The sequence below is a fragment of the Scleropages formosus genome, chromosome 21, assembly GCF_900964775.1.
Source record: "Scleropages formosus chromosome 21, fSclFor1.1, whole genome shotgun sequence".
Taxonomy (NCBI): Eukaryota; Metazoa; Chordata; class Actinopteri; order Osteoglossiformes; family Osteoglossidae; genus Scleropages; species Scleropages formosus.
The window spans coordinates 21,756,103-21,775,655 of NC_041826.1; the positions used below are offsets into that span (position 1 = coordinate 21,756,103).

At 43.6% G+C, this 19,553-nt stretch overlaps 2 protein-coding genes across 3 annotated transcripts; both read right to left on the bottom strand.

Annotated features, from left to right (window-relative positions):
• Window positions 1–1,259: 1,259 nt before the first annotated feature.
• Window positions 1,260–3,490, bottom strand: mrps33 (mitochondrial ribosomal protein S33). The gene is made up of 2 exons (XM_018729935.2): window positions 2,855–3,490; window positions 1,260–1,698 (listed from the first exon to the last, which is right to left on the bottom strand). Exons 1-2 carry the CDS (start codon window positions 3,067–3,069, stop codon window positions 1,593–1,595), a joined length of 321 nt encoding a protein of 106 aa, XP_018585451.1. The 5' UTR covers window positions 3,070–3,490; the 3' UTR covers window positions 1,260–1,592.
• Window positions 3,491–4,833: 1,343 nt separating this feature from the next.
• LOC108920738 (CCR4-NOT transcription complex subunit 4-like) lies at window positions 4,834–15,443 on the bottom strand. 2 transcript variants are annotated; one of them, XM_018729744.2, is made up of 14 exons: window positions 15,390–15,443; window positions 15,245–15,271; window positions 10,604–10,819; window positions 10,297–10,494; window positions 10,129–10,215; window positions 9,797–9,898; window positions 9,559–9,684; window positions 9,299–9,423; window positions 8,709–8,912; window positions 8,313–8,367; window positions 7,868–8,123; window positions 7,329–7,736; window positions 6,759–6,983; window positions 4,834–6,552 (listed from the first exon to the last, which is right to left on the bottom strand). In XM_018729744.2, the coding sequence occupies exons 1-14, from the start codon at window positions 15,420–15,422 to the stop codon at window positions 6,260–6,262; spliced, it is 2,355 nt and encodes a 784-aa protein (XP_018585260.1). In that variant the 5' UTR covers window positions 15,423–15,443; the 3' UTR covers window positions 4,834–6,259. The 2 variants fall into 2 exon arrangements, with proteins under 2 accessions (XP_018585260.1, XP_018585259.1); XM_018729743.2 differs by having other exon boundaries at window positions 7,329–7,763.
• Between the last annotated feature and the right edge of the window lie 4,110 nt (window positions 15,444–19,553).

Here is a 19,553-nt window from a genome sequence, read left to right on the forward strand (position 1 = left end):
GTGTTTCTATTGATGTATGGATGAGTGACCCAGCGTAGGTAGTGTATCTAGCAGTGTAAGTCACCGCGGTGAATAAGGTGTGTGGGCTGATAACACTACATATTATACGTTATAAGTCGCTTTGGAGAAAAGCGTCTGCTAGATAAATAAACGTAAATGTGTGCGTATATAGAATGAGAGATACACAAGTGAGTCGACCCCTTTAATTCAAGGAAACTGGAAGAGCACCAAGTCATGAGTAGAATTTGTTTGCTTTAGCTCAACAGGAACACCACTACTGCCCCCTACTGTTGAACATTACAGCCACATCTATACCCGTTTGCTCAAACGCACCTCTAGCAACTCATAAAAACTTCATAAATTAACAATATATGAATTTAAAGTATTATTTGAATAAATAGCTTTAAAAACTCTAATTAATAGGGGGCTGGCAGTCAAAAACGGAATTCATGGGGTCCGGCGAGGGCACCAATGGGAAGCCCTGGTGCACCAAACTGGGACAGCAGGCAGTCTAATGGAGAGTACTTTTCAACAAGAAACATGGACAAACTTCCATAAAGCCTAAAAATATCTCACTGAGAAACACAAGTGTATGAGTTCATATTTTAGAAAAACATGCCAATAAAACTAAATACAATTTAAAAATGTAACACTTTCTCATAAAACAAGATGAAGCAAAACATTGCCTAACATCATACATGCTAATAAGCTGACTTTACAAACTTATGCTAAGGTTTACATGAGTTAAATTAAGGATACTGTAAGTGACATGACAATTCTGTGCTGTAAATTAATCCAATTTCACACAAGGCATTAATATCTAAGGATTTAAACAATTTTCCTATTTTTTTTAAACGTATGTCTAAAATGCACGAGTCATTTTTTTATTTGTCCATTTGAACACAACGCACAACTTTGATCACAGGGGACAGGAACATGGAGCTTCTCAACAATGGCATTTTAAACAGAGAGCGTAAGAGGAAAATATTAGAAGAAAGGAATAAAGACAGTGGTGAAAAGATGAGTTCTTGTGCAACTAAGTGCAAAACTGCCAGACACCAACGCTTGTTTCAGAAATAAATTATTAAACGCTGTGTTACGACTCGAGCTGAAAGATAAGTGAGTTTCAGGAAGAGCGATGGGAGTAACGGTACGATCCCCCCAACCCCCCCAACGCCATACGTCTGTATTCTGGGCATCCAGCATTGTTACAGCCTCCTAAATTGTCACATATGGATTTGAAATAAAATACTGCCACACCAGTAACAGAAATACTTTAATTCGGTTCTTTTTCACATATCAAGTGGTCAGCCTTCAGAACAGTATGACACCTACTGTTGTACCATATACATATGTACTCCCTGAACCCACTTAAGAAGGACCTTGATGACACTCTGAAGGGGATCATAACTGTAAACAGATGCTTCCACTAAAAAAAATATTTTTCTCTTAGATAAGGAAGTATCTGGGTGTTTACTGAGGCAATAAAAGCATTACATCCTTCCTGCATTAGTGTCCAGCATCCAGGCTCCAATGCGGGGTGGGAGTCCATCTGCTCCGCTCCACCTGCAGACTCTGAAATTCAAGAGAAACTACTTCTTCTTGGTGGCTCTCTTTCCTTCACCCTTCGCCGGTGCCCCTTTGCCTCGCAGTTTTTTCAGACGCCGCATCTCCTCCTTAAAATCTTCGTGTTCATCCCTAGTTAAAGGGTACAGAGGAAGACGCGATGGGTGTACAGAAGGTAAGGAAGTATTCCTCACATTAATCTTACAACTACAAGTTCTGAATTTGGGCAGCATTGCGGTACAGTGCGTAATACTGGTGTCTCGCAACTCCTGGATTGTGGGTTTGGATCTGGCTCAGTCTGTGTGGAGTTTGTTTAGTCTCCCCATGCTTGTGTGGGACCGTGCTGGGTGCTCTGGTTTCCTCCCACAGTCCAAAGATGTGTGTTTCACATAAACTGAGGAATCCAAGCTACTCTGTGTGTGTATTTGCAAGTCAATAAGTGTGTGTTACCGCCCTGTGATGAACTGACACCCCATCCAGGGCGTGCCCTGCCTCATGCACTATTCTCGCAGGACAGACTCCAGACTACCGTTACCCTGCACTGGACAAGCAGCTATTCATAATGGGCGGAAGGATGGATGGAAGTTCTGCCTTTAATAAAAGTGACATCTTCTCTCTGATTCTACAGCCTCACTAACAAAAACACAAATCCCAGGTATGGAAACTTATTACCCTATCCCTAAACATATTTCCCTAAACCTAACCCATAAATATATGACCATGACTTAAACCCTAAACATGAACCTATTACCTAACCCGCAGGTGGCATGGTAGCACAGGAAATAGCGCTGCTGTCTCAAAGTGCCTGGGTGGTGTGAGAGAACAGGGATTCAATCCCTGCTCAGTCTGTGTGGAGTTTGCATGTTGTCCCTATGTCTGTATGGGTTTCCTCTGGGTGCTCTGGTTTCCTCCCAAAGACACACTGTTCAGGTTCACCCATAGTGTGTAAGTCTCAGAGAGAGAGAGAGAGAGAGAGAGAGAGTATGTGTGTTCCACTGATATATGGATGAGTGACCCACTGTAAGTAGTGTATCTAGCAGTGTAAGTCACCACGGTGAATAAGGTGTGTGGGCTGATAACACTACATAGTATCCACTGTAAGTCGCTTTGGAGAAAAGCATCCGCTAAGCGAATAAATCATGTAAACCCTAACCATATGACCATGAGCGTAACCATATGTCTGTAACCCACAAATGTATGACCATGACTTTAACCCAGGCTAATCCCTAAACAAGACCCAAGACCTAACCCCAAACCCCAAACCCTAACCCTGCAGCCAGGTCCGTACCGGAAGAGGCCAAGGAAGCGCAGTTTCCTGGTCAGGCCGTGATAGGTGTTATGGTCCGGGTACCAGTCATACACGCCCTTCTTCTTGGCCAGAGGGGGCTCCTGGAAGAGCTGCACCACCTTCATGGAGCGCGTGTCCGTGGGCCGCACCACGTCGCCGAAAATACGCGCACTGAGACGCGCCATCCGCACGGCGTAGCCCGACATGGACATCATGATTCAATTGTGTGTCTGTGAGGGAAACACACTGACTGCGACCAGCGCCGCCACCAAGGCGAAAACACTCCAAGTACTGTCACACGCGGCAGTGGGAGTGTCAATTTCAAAACCTTTACATCAGCCACGGGGGAAAATATTCCAATCGATTACAGCAAAAATTCAGAGTCAGGGTGGATCGGATCTGGCCGCGTGACGTGCCGGCGTCAATCAATCAATGTGAGCTTGACGAGCTCCGAATGTTCAGAAGATGGTTTAAAAGAAGACTAGACTCTGCCTACGTTTCCAGAAATCAGTTTAAACAGACTGTTTAAACTTTACAGAAAGTAAAATCTTGAAAGTCCTTGTCGCTACTTCACCCACAGTGACGAACCCAAACGGTTGACATGGTTTAACCTTCCGGAACACGTTCAACGGCTGCGGTCCGTCGCTGAAATGGTGCCGTGTAGTCCAGGGCCCCCAACTGTAGTTCCTAACAGCGCTACGCAATTTCAATACACTGTAATTCTCTTTTAGCGAAAGTGCAACTTTTCAAATTCCAGATGTGGCATTTTATTGCTCAGTCTCTCGTCGTTGTTTAATATATAATTTAAAACGTAAAGCAGTAATGAAATAAATTCAAAATTATTAAACATGCCTACTTATCCTTTATACAATATCATACTGTATGTTTTTCTGGGCAATGAATGTATTGCTGTTGGGCCTCTGAGTGGTTGGTCTAGCACCAAAATTTTTATTTTTCTTGTGAATAACCAATTTTATTTCGTATGAAGGGTATAAGTTATAAAGAATTGTTCTTGAACACTTCAACTCTGTAAACCACATAGAAACGACACATATAAAATACTTTAATTCACAGTGTGTTGCATTTTGTACTTAAATTATCGCCTTTAAATTTGAGACTACTGGGGTGTTCTCTTATTGTATCCAGGGGTTACTGCTCACAAACATCCTTTTTTCTTCCATAAACCCGTAACACTGAAATTAAAAAAAACTTATCAAACTTCACAGAAGCGAGCACCGTTCAATGAGCTACTTTGAAGAAATAACTTCTTTTTCACATTAATGGACTTGTAAAGCATAGGATAGGATTTGTGACCAATTTGTCAAAATGTGCATATCTGCAGCAGCTGCTCTCTCAAAACACAAAGTTAACAGGGTAGTGATGTACCATGGTACAGGCAGATCGCTTCCCTTATTTGCCGATTCTAAGACACTTGTGTTCAGCGTAGGGTGAATATTGCCATTTAAATGTCAGTTTTGAAATGCTGGAGAGACTAAGGTCTCTCTGGCTCTCAGACTAAGGGTCATGGCTACTGCACTGTTACTCTAGGGTTACTGTTTTTTCTCCCTGTCTTTGTGGGTTCTGGATGTACTGGCTGGGACAGCAGACATTCATGAATTCAAATATGTCGAATCAGGGGATCAACAAGGTCTAATTGAAACTTGATGGATGGAAGGAATATGAAACACCTAAGTTATGTGCGTTTCTTTTGTATAAGGACCCAGTAACTACAACACTGTTCTATTTCAAGGTCAAGGTTTGAAATCTAAATTTTACAGCTGCAGAACAAAATTACATTTGTCATTATACAATACGGGGCAGTGCTGTATGTAGAAGCTGTTACTCAGTATTTGTAAACAATTTTAACTTTCACTGCAACACATTCTGAGTGTCACCCAGCTGCCTGGAGCATACAGCCTCACTGTACAGCATGTCTTTACCCTTCTAGGCCAAAGAAGGAGGAATAAACTCTCCAAGGTGTCAAGTTTGTCTTTAATTAAGATTGTTTCCAGATCTGTAAAGAGGTATAATTCCATTAACTCTTCATTTTAAACACATTCCTGGCATGAAAAGCCCAGTTTAACATTTTTCTTACTTTCAATTTATTTTCTTCAATACTGAACAGACTGTGAGAAAGAAGATCTCTGAGATGGAGAGATGTGTTACAGTTCCTCAGCTGCAGATGCTGAACGTAAACACCGCTTCTGGAGAGCAATCTGGACAAGGGCAGTCTCCTAAAAACCCAACTTTCCTTAAGTAAGTCACTATTGCTCTCAGCACCGGTGTTTAAACCAGTCATCAAGAAAGGAAAAAGAGCAAAGCAGGAGAGTTTTCCTTTGCATTGGCCTAATTACATGCCTTTTTACCCAGCTGACTGCTAGATGCCTTCCTTCACCAGACACTAAATGGCTACAGCGCTGTTCTACTCTGAGAATGACAAGGAGGGAATGGGTAGGGAAAAAACTATTCCATGATGCTGTTGATGCAATTCCAGCACCACATGCACTGACTGCAGACACTCTGCTACCTCTCAAAGTTGGGTGAAAAGGCAACAACTTCCACACCATCTGTGGCAGCCTTCCAGAAAGGACATGTTCTTTGAGCAAGGAAGGTTACCAGAAGCACCACATGGTGGTGCCTGATGTCCCATAGTAGTGGCATGTTTGTCTCCCTCCCACAAATGTGGAGCCCCCCCCCCCAGGCCTAGCAGTGCACAGCCCTCTGATACAGAGGTTCAGCTGTATCATTTCTGGTGGGGGTTCAAACATGTCTGCCCTTCTACCTCCAGTTCTGGAACACTACCTTGCTGTAGTTAAGGATTAGCTCACATTAAGGTGAACAGGGAGCCACAGTCACTTATGTGAGGCACAAGACTCATGATATTATGGCATCCTGATGCCGAACTGAGTTAACCTTTGGAAGCAGAGCTGAGCTATTTCTCAGTCAGTACAAAGGCAACAGCTTTGGCATAGCTTAAAAGGCAAACCTGCATTCATTTTGCTTCAACTTTTATTTAGATTTAGCTGAAACATCTCACAAGTTCTTGTTCATGTAACTTCTCTAAAATCAAGTCATATTTTCCTCACGCCCACCTGCTTCATCTGAAGTTGCTGGGACTGAGCTGTTACACCCTGCAAACTTCTGTTTCCTCAGGGTGAATACAGCTTCCAACCCTAAGCCACTGTCCCACTCTGTTCCAGCATCCACTGGCAAGAAGCTGATGATGCTATATATGAGCAGTGCTGGGACAGGCCTCAACTCAAAGGAAAAGAAAAGGGGGGGGGGGAACAGACAAGACGGATGAGAAAAAGAATGGTGCGGGGAAATATAACCTTCTTATTTGTCATTGACAGTTTTGTTAAGTACTGTGCTGATCATGCCGAGGTCAGATTGGTTGCAGCACCCCTAATGACGGTCCATAGTGGCACTCTGTAGCAGCTCTGTGGCAGTCTGGCCTGGGGGTCTGAAGGCTGTCTGGAAACCAGGTGGAGGTGAATGGAACTGGCCAGCAGGAGCAGGGGCCCACCCTGCTCTGTGGAGGGGCAGCTGTGAGCTGAAGGGGTTACTGTGAGTGACACACACAGGACCTGTGGAGCCAGGAGCCTCCATCTCTGTGAGAGCTTGTAAGGACTTCAGCCAGTGTGGTGGGTTTTCATCGCGGAGAGAGTCCAAACTGTAGGCAGAGGTTGCTGGAATACCTGAAGGTAAAGGTGTGCAGAAAGGTGAGATGTACATACACATGGCTACTGGAGCAGCGTAGCAACTACACCCATCACAAGGGTCATTTGAGAAATGCCACTATGGGAGCTACTGATAGTTTGATAAGTGCTTCATGGCTGTTTTCCGTAAAGCACATGCCGACATTCATAATTTAATTCAGGGCTGCATCACACTGTCTGCTTACCTGTTATGATCGCCGGATCCGTCCAACTGGCCGTTCTATCCCAATTAAGACCGTGTGACAGCCCTGCTGAGCCAGGTGCTGTCCCAGTATGGTTGATACAGGAGGATGATGACGAAGAGGAAGAGTTTGGCAGGCCCCCAAAGCTAATGTTGATATTGGGTAAGAGTGCTCTAAGGCCATCCTGCCACTCTTTGACGTCTATACTCTCTACAGAACTGCTGCTTTCTGTAAAGAGAGCATGAGTGTTAAGGATGGCTCTGTTATACGGAGAAGGCATGGCAAGGCCCACACTTACATAGACTAGTTGATTTTGATTTGTTTAGAGAAGGAAAAAAAGAAAAAAAGAAAAAATCCTGCACCCTTATCTGTTCCAGCCAAAAAGAAAACAATGCAGCTGATCTACGTCATATGTATCATCCTTCATGTTGTGTCAAGGAGCATAACAGGCAGCAATATTGTGTGTTACTATATGCACCCGCTATTGAAGTCATCGCTCTTTTTACTGCAATTATTATTTCTCACTGCTCAGTTGCAGATTTCATCCCACACTGTAGCCCTACCCATTCATACCTGTGATAGGGAAGCCCCCTACTCCTGGACTACGCTGCGCTGGCAAACTCAAGTCCATGAAGTGGCTGTCTGAAGTAGCCTTGGCCATGTGGTTCAGGTGCAGGAGGCTGCTCTGTGCAGGGAAGCCTAGCCAAGGGTGGTGAGCTTGCTGGCTCGGAAAGCTAAAGGAACTGTGCACAGCTCTGTGCTGCAGGTGCGCAAAATGTTGGGGCAGGGGCCCAAGCCCTTTGCTGGGGGGACCATGTCGGGGACCACGAGGTTTGTTTGGGGACAGGGGTGATGCATCTTGAACTGAAAGCTCCTTTTCAATCAAATCAGCCAGTGCCTTGCGAGTGACATCAAACGGATCAAAGCCCAGGTCGTCGTCCTGCTGCTTAGAGGAGCCAAAGCCAAAGGCTGCTTGCCAATCTGTGGATGACGACACCGGTATGGTATCTGGACAGAGGGGGACCAGGAAGAGGCGTGACAACAGAGATGTAACAAGGCAAAGATAACCAGGGAGGCAGCTACAAGTCGACTTGTAGCATGAGGACACCCACCTGATGTGAAGAGGCTCTGGGGTTCGGGAGCTGTGGGCCAATCAGAGTTGCCATGGCTGGAACTGTGGAAGGGAACGTGACTGCCAGGAACGGGGTTGGGATGTCGGAAATTGCTGTTGTCAGAGAAAAGTGACTGGGACTCGGCTGCTGCCCCCTCAAATGGGGACCGGGCACCAAGGCTGGACACACTGATAGGGACAACAAGGCCCGACTTGGTGAGGCCTGGAGGGGGTGAGGGTGACTCCCTACTGTTTTCCTAGAGGGAGTAAAATTGTTAGAATACTTTAATCAGTTTTAAGAAAAATTAAAAAAAAAAAAAATAGCATTCTACTGAGTTAAAAAATATTTTCTATTTATGTTTACGTACATCTATTGCAAACAGTGGAAAAAAAATTGATGAATGGTGTTGGAAGTATTTAAAATAACTAAGCAAAACAACTCTTACTGGTATATTTTCACCATTTCCGATACTGATGGCTTCTTGTATTTTGTCACTAGGACTGAAAGACAAAATGAAAGGGAAACATTAAGAGCATGAAGGTTAGTTATTCCATTAGTGCATAACAAGACTGCACTAAAACTGTAAAATATACAATGATGTCCTCACTGCCGTGAATGAAACCAAAGCCAATTTACTGGTCAGTGTGCCCCCTGACATGATACAAAACGAAAGTGTGGGATTACGGCAGAAGTTGTGTGATGAAACTTGGGGACTTGTGATTTAACCTCAAGTGGTAGACATTAATATTTTTTTCATTTCCAGCAGATTCAGGAACACCAATAAAGCACTGATAACTGATTTCAATAACATGTTTGTGAAAAACTGAGTCTTTAAACTTACCTTGAAGGGTCACAGTTTGAGGGAAATGAAGAGAGTACACCTCCCTGGCCCGGCCCCAAGTCCGAGTCGGGTCCATCCGGAGTCAAGTGCTCTGAGTCAGAGCCATCGAGAAGCGGTGGTGTTTTGTGGTGGTCAGCCAGTCCATTGACTGCTTTTCCTGAGCCCTGAAGCCATGGCCATGCCTCTTTGTTGCTGCTGTTGGGCCTGCACAACCCATAAGCAAGGTCACCAGGAGCACACTTTTCTTAGCTAAGGAAGCTGGTCAATACCTTAACTAACCCCTTCTGCTAAGTCAGCCATCAAAACAATGTGCTGGTCAGTGTCACTGCTGTCATTTGTATTCTGTAGCCCTGGATATTCTAATATTTGTCACTGCTGGCCTTCAGTCCACAGATAATACAAATCAAAGAGCTGCAGGGTAATTCACCACAATTCATGTAACACAGCGTCATGCAATCAGTTACCTCCAGCCTGTGAACTACTTCTGACACATTCTCTGACTGTAACTGAAGAAAACATCCAGACAAAAAGGCAGTACTTATGCAGTGTATCAATACCCCATACCCTATGCTGCTGCATCAATAACGTACCTCTGTGTAGAGCTGGACTTGCTCTTTGACTTCTCGGCCCCCCCAGTGGAGTTTTGCAGGAAGGCGGGGTTCAGCTTGTAGAGTTCTTGCAGAAGTTTCTGTTCATACTCCTGGTGTTTCCCTGCCTGCACAGAGAGAGAGAGACAGAAAGAGTGCTAAGGGCTGCACAGCTGCTCCATTTTTCTCTGAAAATGTACAGAGACAGTATCCATCTTTGTCAAAGACCAGCACAAAACCAAGGAAGCAACATCAAAGGTTACCTGCATCTCCTCTTTTGTAAAACTGGCTGCCTCGTCCCCCAGCTCATGAAGGTACATACAGTCTGGCTTTGGACACTGCATGCTCTTCAGGAAGTAACTACAGTACTTTGTTGTGCCTAAGGAGGCCTAGACCACCACAAAAAGACAGCATTGGGAGAGATAGCGGGCAAAACCAATAACATGGTAGCAAGTGCGAAAAGCCACAACCATGTAATACACCCAAAGATCAAAGATTTACCTTTAGTGTTCTGCCATCCACAACCACATTGTTGACACACTGTACAGCTCTGAGTGCATCTTCAGACCGGAGGTATGTGACGTAGGCACTGGCACTGGGACCCTGCACGAAAGAGCCAGGTCACAGCAGTGTAGTCAGTTTCCCGCTGAACAAGGAAAGGGTGTACAACAAAGCTCACACAAGCAAAACGATGGACAGGCCCAACAGACAGATGTTAGGACTTATTTTCAAGTTACTCGGCAAATGCCAACAAAGTTATACCAAAATAAAATTATTTATACTATTATTTCCGTAACAAGGCAGAACAGGCTAAACCAAAAACCCGCCGTTACCTGAGACCCTGCATATGATGTGCTGTTGTTGATAACCACTTTGTGGATTTTGCCAAACTTCCCAAAATATTCTGGCCTCTTTAGAACCTGCAGAAGCAGACATTAGGCATGGTGAGAATGTCATCTATTGAAGCTGGGTCAATCCTGTGTCTTGAGAGTGGGTTTTACCTCAGTGTCGGCCAGCCTCTGGGACAACCCCACCACAAACACCAGGTTCCTCTGCACCACCCGCACACTAGCCAGATGCTTGCGGTTCTCAGTCATCTTCTGTTTGCGCTCGTTCTGCTTCTGTTTCTTCTCATTCTTTATCCTCTGAAGGTCTTCAGGGGATAGTGGCTTATAAATGGCTGGATCCTCTGGGTATGGCTGAAGGGCAGTTCCACAACATCCTTAAAAGAGCTATGACTTTTCTTAGCATTTGGAACACTCAGACTAAGCATGAGCTAAAACAGAGAAAGAAACTTTTTAAAAGTACCTTTCTGCAGGCAGGACAGAGCCCATTCTCATCTGTACGTATCCGGTGCCAGCAGAACCGGCAAATCTGGTAGCCACAGGTGCAGGGGAAGAAGTTTATATCATCGATCTCCAGAGGCTCCATGCAGAGAGGACACTCCATGGTATCATCTTTCACTTCAGGGCTGCGGGACATCCTATGGCACATTGGGCAGAGCACCAGGGTGTGGCAGAAGAACTAGAAAGAAGCAGAATGGAGTTCTAGTTGTACAACTTCTACAAACTTCACTTTTTAAAAATCTGCAGTAAAGCTGAAATCGTCAAACCAATGTATAGTATGTAATATGTATTTAAAGTTTTAAGACTTAAGTTGACTTCAAAGTTTTTTTTTTTTTTTTAAATCAATTACATGATTTTTTTTGTGTTAAAATAACCAACTAGAAAAGTGATCATGTGATTAAGTAGATTAAAAAAAGCCATCAGAACCAAAGATTTTTTTTCTTTTGATGGCCCCAAGTGCCTAGAGTTCAGAAATATCAGTGCAATAAAGACTAGTTTAAAAAGTGTTGCTAAATTGAGTAGTTTATCCAGAGCTATCTTGAATGGGTCTAAAAACTTTTCCTAAATCCATACTAAGAGAAAGCTCATTCAAAGCCTTTATCACGAAGATGATGTTTGCTGCGCTGTATCCTGATCAGTGTCTACTTGTGTCATGATGAAGAGGTCTATGCTGTGTAATGAGGTGTCCAGCTGGGACATTACAGCGGTTGTAATGTTAAGGGCGAGACGCCATATAGCGACCGTACACCCAACACACAGCTTCCTCCTTCTCTGCATTTAGAGCTTTTCCCAAATGGTGAGACTTTGGCAGTGTATTGTACAACCTACTCATAACTTCCTCTTTATTGGCCTCTGCAGCCTTTCCAAAAGCCTTCTGCACTTCCTCTTCAACCTTTTATGACACTTTCTTAATCTGGCTCGTCGATGTTTACGGTATCGGGAAATACATTTCACAAGATCACTGCCTACGTCTTTCACTTTGCAGATCACGTGAACAGAGGGCTATTAAAGGTCCTGTGTAGTTACAAAAAAAACTTTTGATGTTATAAGATCTCTGAAAACTAATAGGTTTCATTTTTATATTCAACCAAACACTATAACAGAAGGGTTTTCTTTTTCCGTCCCCAAATGAAAGGAAATGAAAACTAAAAATACAACTCAAACCATCATCTTTTAGAAGTCTGACAAAAGTGAGCGATATGATTGTAGTTGCCACACAATCCAAGGCCCAAAGCCCATGCACTTTCAAAGTGGGACTACACTCAGTTCAGAAAAAGGATCAAAGAAACAACAGGGAAAATCCATGAAGCCTTGTGCTGTGTTATAATCTAACTTTCAAAATTCCACAGCAACAGTGTTATGAGCCACAACGAGTCAAAGTTCAACATTAAACAGAAAATCCCTTGAAACCTTGAACGGAAACAAAGGTGCTCCCCAACAGTCTCAATAATCAGGGTTTGGGCATCTGGTTGTCCTCTCATGACACCTTTCATAACCTGCTGCATGTCCCTGCTTTTTTCTAGCATACAAGTGGAGGAATAACTTGTCAACAGATATGAAAACAGTACACCAGTTTCAAAAAATGACCAACAAGTGCTCATATCAAGTTCTGACTAGTGTCCTGTAAGAGCAAGTTGCATTCAGGATTTTTCAGAATAACTGTACTTCAGTTGTCCACAGCAAACCAGAAGTCAACCCAAGTCTCCCTTTAAAATTTCTCTCACTTACTATTAAAACAACTTGTATCAGCAAATACAATACAACTGCTCTAGTAAAAGTGTAATTTAAAATGAACCCTAGTGTATTAAGTGTGGCATGGCGGTACGAAGGGGAGCACTACTGCTTCACTGCTGGCATTATCTCACACTCGGTCGGTGTGGACTTTCCATGTTTTCCCCAAGCTTGCGTGGGCTTCCTCCATGTGCTTAGGTTTCCTCCCATAGTCCAAAAATATGTTGTTTCAGGTGAATTGGTGAGTCAAATTTGTCAAAAAAAAGTCAAAAATGTATGCCGCTTTGGAGAAAAGCATCTGCTAAATGAATAAATGTAAATGTAATTGTGACGCTGTGTAGCTACCTAGCGATGAGCTGGCATCTAGGATGTACTATGATTAGCCCGTGCTTTAGTCTAGGTTCTTGACCACTGCAATCCTGACCTGGACAAGCAGTGAATCATAGTGAGCAAGTGTATTTTATTGTATTAAGCTTTTGAAAACAGGAGAATACTATCCTATTTCAATAGTGTCATGGTAGAAAAAGATACCACTTATCCAATAAATCAAAGGAATAATACCACAGTAACAGAGACAATGCAACACTACAGATTTACTGTATTACAAATATAACTGTAATGTCATACAAATTGTCAATTCTGCATGCAGCTACTCACATAATGTTAAAGTGGTATGTTTTTTAAACTGTACTCTCTAGCAATTCTACGTGCAGCTACATGTGATATATGCTGGTTTAAATGGTGACATGAGACAAATTCAATGTACTTTGCAAATCACAAGTCTGCACCTATACCTCTCTGTTGATGAAAGGCACTCCTGTTATCTCAGTTTCATGTCACCTTGAAAAAAGCATCAGCTAAATGAGTAAATGTAAATAGTCCTACTAGGATCTTTCAAAAGCCAACGTCCCTTTGACCTGGAAAACAGAAGGTTTCTCATTTGACTTTGCTCAGAACTAGTAACTCAGATCATAAAGGCGACTGGTGCTCAAGAGTCATTTCAGCAGACAAAACACTTCTACAGAGCAAAACTTGAGAAACTAATGGTCTCACATGACAAGAGGTAAGATGGAACTACACAATTATAGAGGACAAGAGATATGCAATTCTTTCCAATTACACTGAGCTAGACTGACCTTATTCAAGGAATTCAGGAGAAAACAGGAGCAAGCAACTGGACACACATCAGGTGTTATCACTGCACTGGTCATAAAGATAATATCTATGCCAACAAACGATGTGGATGTTTATACACATCAGTCACAGCCTTTTTGCTTTGCACCTTCAGAAATGAAGTTATCCTGAGAAAAGTGAAGCAACTGGTGTACTGACAAATACACAAGTGCACAGCTGCATACATACAATAGGTAATAACATTCCTAAGATGACTCATAGCATAGATGCTGTCCACTGGCACCTATAGTATATAAAAATCGACATGACAGTGTCCACAGAGAAGGACAACTTCTTGAGAACAGAAGACCGGACCTAGCAATAAGTGTGGCGGGGAGTAAGATCCACTAAACAAACCAAGCTGAGGACAGAGCAGAAACGGCTCAGGTAAAACCTACGACGTACAGTGCATTACAATTTCTCTGGGAAGTGCGCAATTCATCTCGTCTTTTCAGCTATCCAGCTGTCACTACTGGACCACTCATAGTGCAGGGTGTTACATCCATCCTCTCACAACTGAAATGTTGGCAAATACAGTACCAAACCACAGTACAGTACAGTCCGTTCAGGGGCTTTCGGGAAATTTAAGGATCTCCTTCACAACCTTATCACCACATTTTTTCACACAGCGTTCATTAATCATCCGGGCAATTCCAATTGAGATTACGGCAGTTTCGACAGTAACCCCGTTTCTTTCTCAGCGAAGACGAGAAAGCAACGGGGTTACAATAAAACTACAGCCAGTCTTTCTTGGTCATTTTGCTCACGGGAGTTTCATGCAAGGACTTTCCACAAGGGCTCCCTGCCAGCAGAACATGAAGCTGTTGGCAAGAACACACACACAGAGCTTCTTGTGGTGTTGTCGCTGCATGGCCACGGATGCAGACTTGACTATTCCTTTAACCACAGTTAATACTACTATGATTCAACTGCAATAGTGAAGTCGGTACACAGAGACCTGCTGGCACTGCACCTGGACAGAAAGTGCTTAAAGACACAGCAAAAGGACACAAAGTTCCAAACAAAGCCATCGCTCCCTGTTAGATGCTTCAAAAGTGCTCAGCCAGCGCTGCTGAAATCTCTGCTCAACCACTTGAGGGCCCTTACAGCCCTCAGATTTCAGCCTCCCGCACAAAACACACCTACAAGAAGAACACAGCAGAACTGTATTAGAAATAAAGGGGAAGCCCAGTCACTTTCACTCAGCTCCCGAGCCTCTCTTCTCTGCAGCAGAGTCTGCTGCCAAATTTCGCTCTGGAAGCTTTGTAATGCAGCTGAGACACACGAGCTGGGACGTACCAGGGCAGGGGCAAAAGCGCCTCACAGTTCACTCCAGCTGCACAGCGACGCGAGACGCACCAGAGACCAGGGGGCTGCGGCCCAACCTGACAGCGGGACGAGGCTGCGGGAGGCGCCGCCGCGACCGGAGCGGAAGGGGGGGTCGCATCGCACTACTAGTCAGTCTACTAGCCTAGGCGCTCGGGCCTGTTCCGCCCGCCGAGCCTCACTGCCCGGCCAGCAACATCGACATCATCCACCTCTGCTTCCAGCTACTGAGAACCGCTCCAGAGTCCAGGGTGGCGTAACAGCGACGAAACACGGATACCCGTGTCCACACGTTTACTCTGCTCTGCTTTTTACCTCAGGTTGGTCTGTGGCGATTGTGTGTGTGTGTGTGTGTGTGTGTGATGATACTCACCTCGCTTCGTCTGGCTTGGAGATTCCACTGCAAGGAAATTCACACCAACAGGACAGGGAGTAATTGTCTTTCTGAGCTGCCCAGGAGTGTATAAGCAAGTACCTTGGGTTCCTTCAGTGTTTATTGTATTTGTTCAGAATAATACCTTGCTTTTTCTACCTGCCTCTGTGGGGATCATCAACACCTTCCAGCCACCATCTTACATTGAAACGGGAAGGGGGACGGGCAGATGATACTGAGCGTGCGCAGACTGCGTTCCGATGGATTGTGGGTAATGCGTCCAGTACAAAACATTTTCTGTTCTGTTAATGCAAAATGTTTGCGGAAGGTTTTATGATAAAATCGTACATTAAATAATGTAAGTATTAAATAAGTTTACAGTAAAACACCTAAAAAAAACTAAAAACTTTAATACACCTTTTCAGAATGTAAATCTTGCTCACTTCCCTGTTCTTGTTAGGTACTACTAGTCCCATGATGCTTTTATTCATAAAGAGTGTAATCAGGAGCCGAAAAGATGACGCAACTAAAAAGAAAACTCGAGAGGCGTCTGGGAATCGTAGTCCTGAATGTGCGCTCATGTGAGTGGATCTGTTGAAGAACAAATTTTACTCCTGTTTTGGGCCATCAGATCTGCAGCTTTGTTTTTAAAAGGTTTACAACTGATTTTTAAAGTGTTACTTTTTTTCTGGTTGCAAGTATTAAAAATATAATTCGGCTAATATTATCAGATCACTTGTAAAGTAGACTCATGTGTGTAAAATAATAAAAAATGAAAACAAACATAAAAAGGAAATTCAGGTCAAGTGGCAGATGAAAATGAAAAAAAAAATCTTTGATATCTGAGTTTAAAAAAACATACAGCACATACAATGGCGTGAAAAAGTAAGTGCATCCTATGAAAATGTTTGCCTTTTTTACATTTTGGGACAAAATGATGTTTGACCATCAGTTCAGCAATACAGACTGATAAAAGTGATCAAACTGTAAAAACTGAAAATTGCAGTTTCAGTTGTTTGTACTATTTCAATCGACAGAAATTCAGTTTCCTTTTTCAAAAAAAAAAAGTTACTAGACCCTCTACCTTTATCATTCTATCAAATGTATAAAATTAGAATCAGATGCACCAGAAAAGGGTGCAAATCATTAGAACATCATTAAAGAGCAACACAGAGAGCCAGCCTTTATTTTAAAGTCACAAAGGTGTGGTCTGGCTTCTCCTTAGAGATTGAGGTGTGTCGCTATATCATAGCAAGATCAAAAGGTCCTCCTGACATCCTCAGAAGAAAGACTGTTGATGCCCATGAGTCTGGGAAGAGTTTTAAAGTAGTTTCCAAGCAATTTGCAGTCGGTCTCTCCACCGGCCAAAAAAATCTACAAATGGAGAAAATTTTAAGCTACTGGCAGCTTATCCAGGCCAGATCATCCCATAAAATTCAGCCCAAGAGCCGACGGGAAGATCCTGCAGGAAGTCTCCAAGAACCCCAGGAACACATGAAACGAGTTACAGGCAAATCTTGCCTCAATCACTCAAAGTGCATGAATCACCCATCCAGAAGAAACCGCACACCTTCGCCTTACATGCAAGGCTTCAAGAAAGATGATATGTGCATGAATGAAGTTTACCAAACAACACCAAGGGGACGATCAGGACTGTTGGGACTATGTGCTCTGGATGGAAGAGATGAAGGTAGAGCTGTTTGGCCTCAATGCTAGATGTCATGTTGGTAAAAACCAAAAAACTGCCTCTGACCAAAAGAATTTCATAGCAATTCTAAAGCGTGGTGGAAGCATCATGGTTTGGGGCTGCTGCATTTCTGACTTCTTGACGGCTGACCCTTATTCAGAGTGAAAGCCCCCTTAGGTTGCATGCGCCTGTGGGGAGGTGACATTTTTGCATTAGAGTTCGAAGCCGTCCCTGCCACCTTAGTGCAGTCGCGGCTCCAATCTTGCTTTCCTTATAAATTGCATGATGTTGTGCTGACTGCTGAGATGGGCTGGTGCCCCATTTGAATGAATGAATGAATGAATGAATGAATGAACGAGCTTTATCGCCAAGTATGTTTACACATACAAGGAATTCATCTTGGTGACAAGAACTTCCACAACACAGACAGAATGACAGTGACAAGACACAGATAATAAAAGTAGAGTGGGCTAATAAAAGATAAAAAATAAAAATATATAAAGTATAAAGTGCACAATATACAAAATAAACACTAGACATTATATGTTTGTACAGGTATGTTATATACAATGCAAGGGAAAGTAAATGACAGATATGATGTGAAAAATAAATATAAATATAGTGTTGTTTATTGCACCAATTTACTCCCTAGGGGGCATTTAGCTGTTCATGAGGTAGATGGCCTGAGGAAAGAAACTTTTCCTGTGCCTGGCTGTCCTGGTGTTCAGTGCTCTGTAGCGCCGGCCAGATGGCAAAAGTTCAAAGAGGAAGTGGCCTGGGTGCGAAGGGTCTAGGATGATTTTGCCAGCCCTTTTTCTCACTCTGGACGAGTACAATTCTTGGAGAGTGGGGGGGGGGGGGTATGTCGATGATTCCTCCAGCTGTCCGGACTATCCGCTGTAATCTTCTGAGGTCTGATTTTGTAGCTGAGCAGAACCACACAGTTACAGAGGTGCAGAGGACAGACTCGATGACTGCAGAGTAAAATTGCATCAGCAGCCTCTGTGGCAGATTGAACTTCCTCAGCTGGCGAAGGAAGTACAACCTCTGCAGGGCCTTCTTCGCAATGGAGTCTATGTGGAACTCCCACTTCAGGTCCTGTGAGATGGTGGTGCCCAGGAACCTGAATGACTCCACTGTTGCCACAGTGTTGTTCATGATGATGAGTGTGGATAATGCTGAGGTGTTTCTCTTAAAGTCTACAATCATCTCCACTGTTTTGAGCGTGTTCAGCTCCAGGTTGTTATGACTGCACCAGACAGCCAGCTCTTTAACCTCCTGTCTGTAAGCAGACTTGTCGCCATCCTGGGGTGTACCTTACCTGCCTTGGGCCCTACACTTCTGGGATTGGCTCCAAAATACTGCAACCCTGACTTAGGATAAGTGGTTGATGATAATGAATACATCAGTAATGATTTTTTTATTCCAACTGTTTATCTGTTCTTACTTTCACCTTGCTCTTACATTTATTTATTTAGCAGACGCTTTTCTCCAAAGCAACTTATAACAGATACTATGGAGTGTTATCAGCCCACACACCTTATTCACCAAGGTGACTTACACTGCTAGATACACTATGTACACTGGGTCACTCATCCATACATCAGTGGAACACACACACTATCTCTGTTACTCACATACTATGGGTGACTTTAGAGTCACCAATCCACCTGAACAGCATGTGTTTGGACTATGGGAGGAAATCCATCCAGATTGAGCAGGGATCAAACCCACATCCTTTTGCACCATCTAGGCGCTGTGAGACTGCAACGCTACTCACTGTGCCGCCATCTTCTACAACAATGCAGAACAAAATATGTTTTTTTCACTTTCCCGGAAACTGTAACGATCTGGCAGAGTGTGGCAAAGCTGAGATACTAACAACCAATAGTCATTTAGTGGCATCTAGAAACACAGCAAACAGAGCAGAGAAACTGCAAACAGAGATCTAGTGATGAGCAGGTTGAGCAGTACTTTACAAGATGAAGTTACAAACAGATTGTCTGAAATATAGCCCAAGGGCAGTTGCGGGAGGGTGAAATAAGTATGAGCCAAAAAGTTATCAGAAACCGGTTTTGCACAAATTACAAATGTGGAACATCCGTGATAAGGATTGCAAGAAGCCACAAGCACTGAAAGTGTAACCGAGCTAAGATGAAACATTTGCAGATACCGCATGTGTCACTGTGCACAGGTCTCAGCCCTGAGAGGACAAGGGACATGCTGGGCCAGGGTCAAACTACAGTGCCTACAACCTCCGGGTGACACAAGCTCATCCCTGGGCAGAGCAGTAGAAAGACGTTGGTCAAGTGGCCGCAAGATAACAGGAAACGGTGGTATGATTTTCACGAAGATGTCAATAAGGTTCTTGAGGCAACCATGAAGGGGGGCATTGCTAAGATGCTTCAAACTGACAGCCATTATTACTTTGTAGCAGAGAGGTTTGGCACAGAGAAAAAGGCAGCCAAGCCATAAGGTACCAAGGACAAATCGAGCACAGAGGAATCGTGGCATAAGGACATTTTTCTTGATTAACCCACCACAGTGGGTGGATTTTCTGTAGTGGCTAGAAACCTGAATCACATGGGCTAGAAGGAATTTCCAACAAGTGAAGTCCAGGTA